Below are 15,181 nucleotides of genomic sequence, written 5' to 3' on the forward strand. Positions count from 1 at the left end.
TAGGCAACAAAAACAACATCAGAAATCCCATCATGCTTTGGATAGCATCAGGGGAAAAATGCCCCAGCAATTTTCTTTGATGGGGCGGAGCTTAGCTTCTAAGCAGCTAAACATTAGGTTTGGGTAAGAAAAACAAAGTTTTGATGCTGTGAACCTGTTAAAGAAATACCAAGCCTTTTCAGTGCTGCTGAGTAGATGTTTAGTCCGGAGGTTCACTTTAAGCATTCCACAGTTGTGAAATCACAGAAAAAGGCCGGGGAGGTTTGTTTTTAGACACAGTCTTGCAGCAGCCTGAGGCCGGTTTGGTGGGTGTTGCAGGTACAGCTTCCTAAGCAGCAGTGCGGCTTCCTGCTATTCTCTTTTGCTTACACAAGACTCAGCTCTATAGATAGTAACAATTCCAAAAATGTTTTTTTTTCTTTTAATAGACAACAGTCATTTTCTCCAAATATAGGGAGTCAATTCACCCAGAATGTGAAGAGTACTGCGACTGAGCGGCTAACAACCTCACCATGCAGCACAGCGTTCAAATCTCACACAGGACACTATCTGCATGGAGTTTGTATGGTAACTCTGTCCTTGAGCATGTTTCTTTCCACATCACAGAAACTTAAAGGACTTCCGAGGCGAAATCACTCATCTATTGTTTACTCACCTGGGGCTTCTCCCAGTCCCTCGCCGCAGCCCCGGTCCTCCTCCGTGTCCCCCCTGGCCGGCCGCAATGATGGCAACGCTCCGCAGCGTTGAGTCTTCTGCGAGTGCTTACGCGTCCATGCCATCTGACGCATTAGATGACATAGCCGTGCAGACACAGAAGAGCCGACCTTGCTGGTGGGTTGCCATTATTACGGGCGGCCAGCGGGGACACCAAGGAGGACTGGAGCTGCGACAAGGGACTGAAACGGCTGTGAGGGGCTGGAAGCCCCAGGTGAATAAAAAATATGTTAGTGCTTTCGCATGGGAAGTCCCTTAAGATAAATAGTCACTTAACAACGCAGGGAAATGGATCACAGCGACGTCCCCAGACGACGAGCGTTTCCTGATCCATCTACATCCACAAAAATAGTGCCTTGGGTCAGGGCCAACCAAAATGTTAGCTCCTCTATGACATAGAGGCTCTCCCGTTTTGGTTGGCCCTGACCCAAGCCACTATTTTTGTACAGACCTGATGAAGTGGGCAAAGTCCCGAGAAACGCGTTGCCCATTTTTAGTGCTAGAATAAACCTCATTTTCTCAACAAGCGCCAAGCCGAAATAGCTTGTTCGTGATCATTCCATAGCAATTGTGCTATAGGAAATAACGTGAGATTTCACATTATGTTGTGCCTATGTTGTTGTGCAGGCATTACGCAACAAGCATAGTGTCAAGTTCAACTTACTCTTAACCAGTTCGGGGGCCAACAATAAACCACTTGTGGCTGCCTAAGCCTGATCCAGCGTAGTTCTAACACCGGCGGCTCCCGAACATGGGACAAAATAGTGCGCACAGATCTTCACTGTCTAAAGACAGTGGCAGGGCTGTATTTTCCATAAGGCACTGTAGGCATGTGCCTACAGGCGCCTTATGTGGGACAGGCGGCCACCATCCTCAGATCACTGAGCTCAGGAGCTTACAGTCTAATCTCTGCCTCCTATCACACACCTCAGACTCTTACCCTCTAAGGGCCTGAACCCACTAATGCAGTTGTGTCCACTCCTGTCTGCTTTTCAGCATCTGTAACATTGATCTATGTCCACCTCTTTGCCTGATATTACAATAAATGTTAAAAACACGCCTATAACTTCAGTTCCCAAAGCACAGTGCTTAGGGGTTATATTTGAATCTTCCCTCTCATTTATTCCTCATCAACTCCCTAACCAGCTCCTGTCATCTCCAACTCAAAAACATATCACGCATCCAACCTTTTCTCTTTTAGGACACAACCAAAATGTTAGTACATGCTCTTATCCTATCTCGTTTGGACTATTGCAATATATTACTTGGTGGACTTCCAACTAACCGACTAGCGCCCCTCCAGTCTGTACTAAATTCTGCTGCTCGACTCATTCATCTCTCCTCTCTGCTGCTCCTCTCTGTCAAGCTCTTCACTGGCTACCAATCAACCAGAGGATCCAGTTCAAACTCCTAACCCTAACCTACAAAGCTCTCCACAATCTCTTTCCCCTGTACATCTCCTCACTAGTCTCCAGATACCAACCCAACCGCAATCTCAGATCTGCACATGAGCTTCTATTATACTCTTCTACAATTACCTCCTCACATTCTCGCATACAAGACTTCTCACGTGCCTCACCCCTCCTCTGGAATGCCCTCCCACAGCACAACCACCATTCTCCCACCTTTTAAATCTTTAAACGCTCCCTCAAAACCCACCTTTTCCGACAAGCACATGCTCTATCTTAGACCATGTACCCTTCAACCTCGCGTCTAGATTTACTTCTTACCTAATTATTTAATAGCTTGCACTCTGTTATACATTCATACATTTAGTCAACATTTGTCATTGTAATCACCAGTTTTGTATTTTGTACCAGTGTCCATATTTGATGTATATCATTGTCTGTATCATTATGTATCCCTTGTTTGTTTTCTTACATTGTACAGCGCCACGGAATATGTTGCCGCTTTATATAATTAATAATGTGTTTCTGAAAATCGGACACAACTGGGTTAGTGGGCTAAGGCCATGATCCTTGCCTCCTGTCACTAAGGATGATATGAGACAGTGATTAGAGTGTAAGATTCTAAGGACAGTTAGTGACATAAGGCAAGGATTAGAGTTCAGAATATTTTTACTTGGGGGTGTGGCCTGTGTTCAGGGGCGGAGTTTAGGGCACCAGAACTCCTGTGCCTATGGGCCTCTAAGTTATAAATCCAGCCCTCGACAGTGGAGTTCTGTGCATCAGTCAGGAACCATTTTCATATATAACTGTGTCGTATTCCAGTGTGTCACAAAGTACATTAAATAGTTCATGTCACGGTCTATATTTTTTGCGGACTCCGCCTCTGGCTCACAGTGATCATCACTGTGAGCCAGAGGCGGAGTCCGCAAAAAATATAGACCGTGACATGAACTATTTAATGTACTTTGTGACACACTGGAATACGACACAGTTATATAAAACAAGTGATCCAGATTGTTCTAAATTTAAAACAAACAAACAAACAAACAAAAAAGACACTTCTATTGCTTAGCCCAGTGATGGCTAACCTTGGCACTCCAGCTGTGGTAGAACTACAAGTCCCATGAGGCATTGCAATACTCTGACAGCTCTAAGCATAACTCGGTGGAGGCAGAGGCATGATGGGATTTGTAGTTTTGTCACTGCTGGAGTGCCAATGTTAGCCATCACTGGCTTAGCCCTTCCCGGTAAACCCAAAAATGGCTATTTAATTCTTCACAATCTTTGTAGACGAGCCCAAATAATTGTCAGTTATCGTGTTGACACCTGCGTTGAAGAATAAAACACTTCTGCATTAATTGATGGTGTGCTAACCGATCTTGAGGTGCGTACACATGTCCAACAAGTGCACAACAATTGCACGACCTGACCAACCGCACGACCTGTATGTCCACACGTCTAAACGACTTAACGACCAGCTCATTTACATACTGCGCCCGCAAGCGAAATGACGGAATGCACGATATGGCTGCATTCAAAACAAGTACAAGTCGTTCAAACGGCTTGTACACACGCAACCAACTGAACGAGTAAGTAGATCCGATGGTTGGATGAGAGAAACCGCTCAGGTGCTCGTCTAGTCGGTTGTGTGCGTACACATGCCTGATTATCGTCCTAAAGACTAAAGTCAGATGATAATGAGGCAGCAGGTTGGTCCGAGTGTACGAGGCATTGGACTTCTGATTATTACATTGGGTGTTGTTTTGCACCCTGGTTATGCACCTAACCTCAGACTGCAAGGTGTGCCACTTCTAAACCTCCTACTTTACCTTCGCCCATGTCAGGAAGTTCCCCTCTGCGCATGCGCGGCGCATGATGGCGTTCGGGGGGCTGAGGCATTGTTCTCTAGCGCCTGTTATGTAACGGGATTCATGCCAGTCATTATATAATGCTTCTGCTGCATTTGTTTTACACGTTTTTTTACATGTTTGTGTTTTACACGTTTGTGTGAGCGGTTTGTCTCGTATTCCTCTTTTATATCTCATGAGACAAAGGTCATCCTGTGTTTGAACAGCAAGTTAGCTATTACCAATAAGATATTTCCACCAGCCCTTCATATCTGATCCTCCGCTTCTCCATATGTTCAAATGAGCTGAACAAACTAACTTATATGTAGAGCATAATATGATTGATTAAAGATTAGTGATTGTCTTTGCGGTGTGGATGTGAAGGTCTAATGTTAACCCTTCAGCAGCCAATTTATTTAAAGGGTTGCAATTGCTATAGGCCAATTTATTTTAGCACTTTTTTATTTCCTATTTGTTACATTTCCTTGCTACTAATTAGTACTGCTGTAATGTGTATTTATGGCTACTTGTCACTAGGGGGCAGTGTGAGACAACAGAGGACCTCTGCTTTCAGTTTCTATATCCTCTGCTAGCCGAGGGACATCAAAGCATTCCAATAATTTACAGCACAATGAGTTCTGCCGGCTGAGGTCAAAAGCAGTGCACTTCTCTCAAATGGAATAATTCCTCAGGATACCTGAGATGAGGGGAATTATGGAGGAAGCCATTGCTGGCGGCCTTTTAAAAGGGTAATTGCCGAACTGTTGTATTCCGCCTCTAATTATTAGAAAAGCATAGAGGTAAGATGCTAATGATTTTGGCTTAAATCCATAGCAGTTTCTAGGCTAAACTGCACCCATGGCGAGGGTGTAAAAATGACACCCCCTTCCCCCCCACCTCTGTGGACTCGTGAACCTTTACTCTTTAGAGACAGTCACACCGCCACAGGTCACAAGTAGATCTGCCTTCTTACTAGTGACCTGCCGCACATCCAGGAGGAAGCAGGGACTAGGAGAACACACAGGTGAATAGAGCCCGGAAATCCGACTCCTCCATGGGCGCCGTGCACTGACAGCCTGCAGTACTGCTACAGGACATCAGGTGTCATCCCGCGGTGGTGACGTGATGATGACTTGACGTCTGACGCAGGCAGTCCAGGAGGAGACAAGGAAGGTGACCGCGCTGGTGTTCTTTCTTCTTCTATTTGGCTGCATCGCGCTTCACCAGCTCCCTAGCTGTTATGTCCTTCTGCCTGATCGCACTGCCCAAGACATGGCCCTGCTCAAAGCATACCTGAAGTGTCATGATGAGAAAAACATAGGTGCATTATAGTACTACAAAATTGTCTGAAGTTCCTTTTCTGTTTCCCTGCAAGTGTTAAAAAACTAGTGCTGCTATCTTTGCTAATAAGGCAGTCAAACAGGAAACTAAATTTAGCTTGATGTCCTGAAAAGTAAATGGAAGACAATCCACTTTTATCTGACTAAAGAAACAATGCAGATAAGGTTTTAGTGCTGTCGCAACCCAACCCACGCTTTGCACGTTATTTTTTCTAGCAAGAAAAATTGCTATGTAAAAATAACTTCAACATTCTGCAATTGAAAAAGTACCAAATAGTAGGTGAGAAGGTAGTGTCAAAATTATTCTATTTTCTTGCTTGCTGGTGGCTTAAAGCCAATGGGTACCAATTTAAAAATAAAAAAGTCAGATACTCTCCTAAGGAGAGGGAAGGCTCGGTCCTAATGAGCCTTCCCTCTCCCGGTGCCCTCGGTGCTGCGCTGGCTCCCCCGTTCGCGTCCGCCGCCGCAGGTACTTTGGAGGTCTTCGGGAGCACTTGGGCTTCCGAAGACGGGCCGCTCCATACTACGTACGCGCGAGTGCGTCAAAGAGGGCGCTCGCGGATGCGTAGTATGGAGCGGCCCGTCTTCGGGAGCCCGAGTGCTCCCGAAGGCTTCCGAAAGCTCCCTTCGGCTGCGGAAGTGGCAGTATTTGACCGAACTGGTCGAATACTGCTACGGGGGATCCTGCGCGGGACCGGGCACCGGGAGAGGGAAGGCTCATTAGGACCGAGCCTTTCCTCTCCTTAGGTGAGTATCTGACTTTTTTATTTTTAAAATGGTAAACATTCACTTTAAAGGGCATTTTATTGATAAGATGTGAAAATATCATGTAAGTGAAAACTTAGGAGAAAAAGTAATTTGGCTCAGGCCCATGGTTTGAATGCATCCTTTGTTCTATAGTGCAGAAACTCAAAGGAAAATAGGCAACAGTATTTCCCAAAGATGTTAGTAATAAGACCTATAATGATTATTTTCTCGCCCTCAGGTATGCGTACTATTACAGCGGGCTGGGATTCGGCGTTCTGATCGCTGGCTACATCCAGATCTGTTTCTGGACATTGGCAGCTGGGCGGCAGATAAAGAAGATCCGGAAGAATTTCTTCCATGCGGTGCTGCGGCAGGAGATCAGCTGGTTTGATGTGAACGACGCGGGAGAGCTGAACACCAGACTGACGGGGTGAGTGCCTCCATAATAGCTGCAGCAGGTTGGTGGCAATCGGGTGATGTCCACGGGAACTTTGTGAATTCTGTACAATCGATAGTGCTGTGGAGTGCCTGCATTAATGGCTTTTGCTGGGAGTGGGCCTCTCAGAAGGGAATGCAGCAACCCCCTATCCAACCCCTTATCACAAGTAGTGATGGTCCTGTCTGGGAGAACTCATGGAGAAGCATGAGATTTGTTTGATCAGCTGATAAATTTGCAAAGCTCTGATTTGCTGTGATCACATCCTGCTTAAAGCGCACCTGAAGAGATAAAAAAAAAACAAAAAAAAAAAGAGCTTCACCTACCTGGTGCTTCTGCCAGCCCCCTGCAGCCATCCTGTGCCCACGCGTCCTTGAACGATCCTCTGTTCCCCGCCACGGCTCACTTTTATTCATGTCGACTTGTAAGTCAATGCCCACTGCGCCTACGTGGAACGCATCCTCCTACATGCTCCCGTGGCCAGGAGCGTCCTGCGTAGGTGCAGTATGAGAAAATCTATTTTACGCCTGCGCAGTACCTCCCCGACAATGGGAGCGTAAATGAGGATGCAGTGGACGGCGACTGCCAGAAGCAAAAGTAGGCTGCGGTGGGGGAACGGAGGATCGTTTGGTAACTTCGCGGGCACAGGTCAGCTCCAGAGGGCAGGCAGAAGCCACAGGCAAGTGAAACTCTTTTATTTTATTTTTTAATCTCTTGAGGTCCACTTTAAGCACATGATCAGCACTGGCAAATCAGAGACTTACATATCTATCACCTGACCAAACTGATCACATGCTTCTCCATGAGTTTTCCTAGGCATGACTGAGGTGTGACACGGGAATCGGCAATCAGGTGAGTTTAACCTCCCTACGACTGCTCCACGTCAACGGACGTGGCCGCGGCGGCAGCCCCAGGACCGCCTAACGCAATGGGGCCGGCTACTGCAGGAGATAGCGCGCATGCTGCGCACGCATCTCCTGCTTGGGGGGTGGAGCTCCGCCCCACCTTCAGTCTCCGAGCGTCTTTTGCCGCTCGGGAGACTGTTAGACGGCGAAACTGCCGTCTTTCTGCTAAGTACAGCACTGCGATCTGCAGCAGCGCTGTACTGGGGACAGCCGTGTGACACGGCTGTTCCCCTAGGGGACAAGAGAGCGATCGGCTCTCATAGGCTGGGGGGAGGGAGGGTTTTTTAAAAACAAATAATAAAGTAAATAGTAAAAGATATTTAAAAAACACAACAAATATTTATAAAAAAAAATAAACACTGGGATCAGACCCCACCAATAGAGAGCTCTGTTGGTGGGGGGAAACTGAAGGGGGGGGGGGGTCACTAGTGTGTTGTGTGGTCCTGCAGCTTGGCCTTAAAGCTGCAGTGGCCAATTAAACAAAAAAAAGCCTGGTCTTTAGGGGGGGGGGGGGGGGGTTTAGCACTGTGGTCCTGAAGTGGTTAAACCCACTTTTCACCCGTTTGCGACTGCAGGGAGGGAGTGAGGAGGGGGAAAGTATTTTAGGAATGGGGCCCATGGTCTGCAGTTTACCCAGGACTGGTCTAGAGTAAGAGGCCTTAGTCCAGGTGAGTTTAATCAGAATGACAGGTCCAAGTGCTCTGTACCTCCTGCACTGGGTGATGTTGTTCAGTCCGGTTATTTGTACAATAAAACTTTAATCTCGGATTGTGCCAAAACAATTACCTTTTCCTATGGGGATTGTCACAGAATGTAATTAAACGCTGGTACATCCACCTCGGAATAGATTGTAAATGCTGTTTACCAGAAGAGAAAGAGAAACAGCCTGTCTTGCAAGGAGTAACATGAGCCTGGCAGCTCTGTTTAACATTTCAAACTGACTTATTATTCATATTTTAAACATCCCAACAATTATTTTTTTTAAAATTGATTTGATCTTCCTTAACATGTTGAAGCCTGCATTTTACAGCTGAATACAAATATAACAGAAGTTTTACATCAGTAATGGAGACAAGAAAATAGTTAAACGCATTTTGTGTATAGAACAGGCAGCGGTACGGTGGCTGGACGGTAAGCGCTCTGACCTTGCTACCGCTAGAATTCTAGGTTTGTACATTTGCATCTAGGTTGTAGTTTATCCTTGCGTTCGCGTGGGTTTTCTGCAGACACTTTCCAAAAACATGCGGATGTGTGCTTAAAGTGAATGGGAACCGCATTTAAAAAAAAATGAAGCAAATAGTTACCTAAAGAGAGGGAAGGCTCTGGGTCGTATAGAGCCTTCCGTCTCCTCTCTCGGTGCTCCCTATCCTGTGCTGGCTCCCCCCCCCCCCCCCCCGTTTCAATCCCCCGCCGAAAGGGTATTTGGAAGTCTTCGGGAGCCGTGTCCTCCCATAGACGTGCGGCTCCATACTGCACAGGCATGAGCGTGCAAGAGAGCGTGCTTGCGCAGGTGCAGTACAGGGCCGCCCTTCTTCAGGAGCACTCGGGCTCCCTTAAGACTTCTGACGCCTTCTTCGGCCGGGTAAAGCAGTATTTGACTAAATTAGCCAAATACTGCTACCGGGTGAGCCAGCACTGGAACGAGGGGACCAGCGGAGGAGCCGGAAGGCTCTATAGGACCCAGAGCCTTCCCTCTCCTTGGGTAAGTATCTGTCTCATTTTTTTAATGCGGTTCCCATTCACTTTAAAGGAACCCGAGGTGAACGACATATAGAGGCTGCCATATTTATTTCCTTTTAAACAATGCATATTGCCTGGCTGTCCTGCTGATCCTCTGCCTTTAATACATTTAGCCACAGACCCTGAACAAACATGCAGCAGATCAGGTGTTTCTGACTGGATTAGCCGCATGCTTCTTTCTGGTGTGATTCAGACACTACTGCAGCCAAAGAGAGCATCAGGGCTGCCCGGGAACTGGTATTATTTTAAAGAACATGAATATGGCAGCCTCCATATCCATCTCACTTTAGTTGTCCTTTAAAGTGTACTTGAGGCGACATGTGACATGATGAGATAAACATTTGTATGTGCAGGACAAAACAGATTAATAACCAGGCTGTTTCACTTGTTTTATTTTGCTGCCTGAGTTAATTGTCGGGAATATAGTAAGCATCACTGATAAGCAAATTACAGCTATAAAAGTTTTCCTGGCAGAATACAACATCTGAGGGCAGGGAGAGATAACATACATGAACTATTGACCTTCTTCAAATTCTGAGACACCTCGGGTTCACTTTAAGTTCATGAGACAATAATGTAGACGGTCAATGCAAACTGTTACATGAGTTAGAAACCACAATGGATATATACTTTTCATTACTAGGACTACTGAATACAGACTAGAAATCAGCATGTAAACTGCATCCAATTATAATACATTGGGCTTGTATAAATAAAATAAAAGCTTTGGCCGTGCTAACTGCTTAGCACCCTAGTTAGCACGCCCAAAGCTTTTGGGCTAGCTGAGTTAGACGTTTCGGGCGCACCAACTTAACACGCAATCAGTAACAGCTTTGGACGTGCAAACTTCTTAGCACCCTAGTTTGCATGTCCAAAGCTTTAAAGGGGCACTATGGCTAAATTCTTTGTGTTTTGTGGCTGTGATATTTATAGCTGTATGTGGAGAATAGTTAGGAATATGCAATGTGGCAGATGCTTTTTTTTTTTTTACACTAACACCATCCTTGTGTAGGTTTAGAGTCGCGTCGGCAGATTTACCTTACTGACGCTACTCAGGCTAATCCATTATGGTGCAGGAGGCATCTTTCCCTGCTCTTGTGCTGCCGTTGTGCTGCCGTTGTTGGTCTCCCCTTTCGGAAGCGCTGGTAGCATATTCCATCTTTCAACTGCACAATCGTGCAGTTACATAGCTCTCCCCATTAGCCGTAAAGTGTAGCAATGTGCCGCCGTGCAGTGCGAGTGGCACGCAACCTCCATCTGCGGTGGGAAGCAACCGCCGTGTGGAGAGGGACGCAGCCTCACTGATGATGCTGCCCGGCAAGGACCCCTGTAGCAAAGCTGGCAATGAAACGGACACCTATTGTTGTCCGTTTCTATGGTTACCGGCCTTCGCTGTTTGAAGTGCGCAGTGTAGCGGCGGCATGAGAGAGCAGATGCGCTGTGTTTGCTCTCTCATGCCACTGCTACACTGCGCACTTCAAACAGCAAAGGCTGGTAACCATAGAAACGGACAACAATAGGTGTCCGTTTCATTGCCAGCTTCGCTACAGGGGTCCTTGCCGGGCAGCATCATCAGTGAGGCTGCGTCCCTCTCCACACGGCGGTTGCTTCCCACCGCAGATGGAGGTTGCGTGCCACTCGCACTGCACGGCGACACATTGCTACACTTTACGGCTGATGGGGAGAGCTATGTAACTGCACGATTGTGCAGTTGAAAGATGGAATATGCTACCAACGCTTCCGAAAGGGGAGACCAACAACGGCAGCACAACGGCAGCACAAGAGCAGGGAAAGATGCCTCCTGCACCATAATGGATTAGCCTGAGTCGCGCCCGTAAGGTAAATCTGCCGACGCGACTCTAAACCTACACAAGGATGGTGTTAGTGTAAAAAAAAAAAAATCATCTGCCACATTGCATGTTCCTAACTATTCTCCACATACAGCTATAAATATCACAGCCACAAAACACAAAGAATTTAGCCATAGTGCCCCTTTAAGGCGTGCTAACTGCGTTAGCACCCTTTTGTGAGTCAAGCCCAATGACTACTTGATAACAAAGATGATATTTGTGACATTGTTTTCCAATCGCTCTCCATGCTTTGGTTTCAGTGATGTACAAAAAATTAATGAAGGGATTGGCGAGAAGATCGGAATGCTGATTCAGTCGTTAACCACGTTTATAGCCGGGTTTGTGGTTGGCTTTGTGAAGGGTTGGAAGCTGACGTTGGTGATTCTGGCAATCAGTCCTGTCATGGGGCTCTCGGCTGCTCTCTGGGCAAAGGTAGGACTTCATCAGCAGTGGACATTTCACCCCACTTTTAATATAAGAAGATGAAAAAAGAGCTATAAATTGAAGAAAATTGATGGTGTTAGTTTAATCTTCTTACAAGTGACTACTGGCTCATTGTGCTGTTGAAGCCAAAAACCAGGCACATCACACCGCAGCACACAGGAGTGCATCCCATCGAAAATGATACCTGCTTTTACTGTACATTTATCCAGTTGTGTTGTCATGTGACCTTTATTGGGGTGTACTAAGAATTGTCATTGGACAATTGTCATTAGAGAGGGTGTTAGAAATAATCTTCATTTATACCTTTTAAAAGGGTCTGGTCCTTCAAAAGTTTTTAGTTGTAGGAGTTTTAACCATTTCAGCCCGCAGGTATTTTTCACCTTATGGATGAGAGGAATATTTACATGTCAGCGCTCCTCCCTTTTATTCCCCAATAACTTTATCACTACTTATCACAAATAAATGATCTATACCTTGTTTTTTCCACCACCAATTAGGCATTCTTTGGGTTTTACATTATGTTTTATATTAACCTCTCTGACATTATGCTTATTTCCAGATTTAAGGTCTAAAAGCCATAACATTTTTTCACAAGCTTTTAGACTCTAAAAACAAGAAGAAAAACATACTACAGAGAGGTCTGCAGCATCTCCTGCATGAAACGCACTCAGGCATGGGATTACCACCCTGTTCTGTGGCCTTCCGTCCCAAGCCTGACTCAGGATTGCCGCTAAGGAGGTTAAATACATTATTTGTATTCCCGCTGCATTTTAATGGGAATAAATAATAGAAAAAAAATCATTGTTTCTTAGTTTTCAGCCATTATAGTTTTAAAATAATACATGCTACCATGATTAAAATACACACATTTTATCTGCCCATTTGTCACGGTTATTGCAACGTTAAAATTATATCCCTACTATACAGTGGCTTGCAAAAGTATTCGGCCCCCTTGAAGTTTTCCACATTTTTTCACATTACTGCCACAAACATGAATCAATTTTATTAGAATTCCACATGAAAGACCAATACAAAGTGGTGTACACGTGAGAAGTGGAACGAAAATCATACATTATTCCAAACATTTTTTACAAATCAATAACTGCAAAGTGGAGTGTGCGTAATTATTCAGCCCCCTGAGTCAATACTTTGTAGAACCACCTTTTGCTGCAATTAAAGCTGCCAGTCTTTTTAGGGTATGTCTCTACCAGCTTTGCACATCTAGAGACTGAAATCCTTGCCCATTCTTTTTTGCAAAACAGCTCCAGCTCAGTCAGATTAGATGGACAGCGTTTGTGAACAGCAGTTTTCAGATCTTGCCACAGATTCTCGATTGGATTTAGATCTGGACTTTGACTGGGCCATTCTAACACATGGATATGTTTTGTTTTAAACCATTCCATTGTTGCCCTGGCTTTATCTTTAGTGTCATTGTCCTGCTGAAAGGTGAACCTCCGCCCCAGTCTCAAGTCTTTTGTAGACTCCAAGAGGTTTTCTTCCAAGATTGCCCTATATTTGGCTCCATCCATCTTCCCATCAACTTTGACCAGCTTCCCTGTCCCTGCTGAAGTGAAGCAACCCCAGAGCATGATGCTGCCACCAAAGTTCCATTTTGGTCTCATCTGACCAGAGCACCTTCTTCCACATGTTTGCTGTGTCCCCCACATGGCTTGTGGCAAACTTCAAACGGGACTGCTTATGCTTTTCTGTTAACAATGGCTTTCTTCTTGTCACTCTTCCATAAGAGCCAACTTTGTGCAGTGCACGATTAATAGTTGTCCTATGGACAGATTCCCCCACCTGAGCTGTAGAACTCTGCAGCTCGTCCAGAGTCACCATGGGCCTCTTGACTGCATTTCTGATCAACGCACTCCTTGTTCGGCCTGTGAGTTTAGGTACACGGCCTTGTCTTGGTAGGTTTACAGTTGTGCCATACTCCTTCCATTTCTGAATGATCGCTTGAACAATGCTCCGTGGGATGTACAAGGCTTTAGAAATCTTTTTGTAGCCTAAGCCTGCTTTAAATTTCTCAATAACTTTATCCCTGACCTGTGTGGTGTGTTCTTTGGACTTCATGGTGTTGTTGCTCCCAATATTCTCTTAGACAACCTCTGAGGCCGTCACAGAGCAGCTGTATTTGTACTGACATTAGATTACACACAGGTGCACTCTATTTAGTCATTAGCACCCATCAGGCAATGTCTATAGGCAACTGACTGCACTCAGACCAAAGGGGGCTGAATAATTACACACACCCCACTTTGCAGTTATTGATTTGTAAAAAATGTTTGGAATAATGTATGATTTTCGTTCCACTTCTCACGTGTACACCACTTTGTATTGGTCTTTCACGTGGAGTTCCAATGAAATTGATTCATGTTTGTGGTAGTAATGTGACAAAATGTGGAAAACTTCAAGGGGGCCGAATACTTTTGAAAGCCACTGTAATGTATGGTGACAATAATTTATTTGGAAATAAAAGTGTATTTTTTGAGTTTTACATCCATCACTAATTTTTAGTCCATAAATTAGTAATAATATGCCCTATTGACATACATATTAAACAATTTTTATTCCCTAAACACAGTAGGTGTAATTTTACTATGTGGCTACAAGATGACATTAAGCACTTCCTATTTGCGTACAATAAGTACACTATAGGAAGCAATGTGTTGCTACATTGTAACTAGGGAAGTGACGCAGGCATTAATGGATGCCTGCGATCACAGTGGCCTAGAGGGGAGATTAATGAATGGGAACTTTTTTTCCATTCATAAATCTAACGATCGGTGGTGGTAAGTGGTGGACATCAAAGGCAGGAGGAAGTGCGGCGGATCTATTTAAGAATAAACACTGTTTTAGATCAAAAACAGTGTTTATTTTCAGCAGACAAGAACAGATTGGCTCAGGGGACTTTTGTCCCCTGCAGCCAAGCCCCCCCCCTGCTCCTGGCAGCATTGTGATCATGGGCATGCACCCGTGTGATCGCCCGCACAGCCCCCCAAGCTGCAGGGACGTGACAATCGCTTCCCTGCGGCTTTAGCAGCTGCTGCTGCGGACGTAAGGCTAACATCCCAGCGGCAGTAATGGTTAATCTCTGTTTCTGACTGAAGTATGACCAGATTAGCAGGACTGCCAGGCAACTGTTATTGTTTAAAAGAAAATAACTGTAGCAGCCACCATATGCCCCTCCCTTCAGGTGTTCTTTAACGAAGCATTAGGTGTGAAAAAAATACCCTCTAAAAGTCGATAGTTAACAGTAATTGACGAATTGTGAATACACACAAAAAAGGAGATATTCAGATGCTTTATCAGGCTGGCACACTTGTAAAATGTGCAAGTTTTTCCGCCAGTGAATTTTCACATGCTATGGGTGTTTGCGTTTAAAGCGTTACTGTGTGTGTGTGTGTGTGTGTGTGTGTGTGGAGGGGGGGGGGGGGGGGTGCTGAGGATAAAAACTGCCGCTTAGGGCCTGTTTCCACTACACGCAGATTGGATGCAGAATGGATGCAGAAAAACTGACTCCAATGAATGCCTATGGGAAAATCTGCATCAGAAAAATCACGTTTAGTGGAAACAGGCCCATAGACATTCATTGGAGTCAGTTTTTCTGCATCCAATCTGCATATAGTGGAAACAGGCCCTTACCTGGGGCTTCTATCAGCCCCCTGTAGCAGTAATGTCCCACGCCGCCCTCTGAACCGCCATTCCCAGCCGCCGGCACCGGGCAATTATTCGTCTGACAAGAC

General features: G+C 45.4%; 1 protein-coding gene across 3 annotated transcripts in view; it reads left to right on the top strand.

Annotated features, from left to right (window-relative positions):
* Positions 1-15,181, top strand: part of ABCB1 (ATP binding cassette subfamily B member 1) — a 148,119-nt gene that overhangs the window by 66,300 nt on the left and 66,638 nt on the right. For 2 of the 3 annotated variants that reach the window (XM_068235515.1, XM_068235514.1), the window contains exons 6-7: positions 6,296-6,487; positions 11,249-11,420. In XM_068235515.1, coding sequence (XP_068091616.1) covers positions 6,296-6,487; positions 11,249-11,420 — 364 coding nt within the window. Of the gene's footprint in view, positions 1-6,295; positions 6,488-10,702; positions 10,978-11,248; positions 11,421-15,181 lie in introns of those variants that run through there. The other variant, XM_068235516.1, reaches the window with a different exon arrangement.

The sequence above is a fragment of the Hyperolius riggenbachi genome, chromosome 5 (genome assembly GCF_040937935.1).
Source record: "Hyperolius riggenbachi isolate aHypRig1 chromosome 5, aHypRig1.pri, whole genome shotgun sequence".
Lineage (NCBI taxonomy): Eukaryota > Metazoa > Chordata > Amphibia > Anura > Hyperoliidae > Hyperolius > Hyperolius riggenbachi.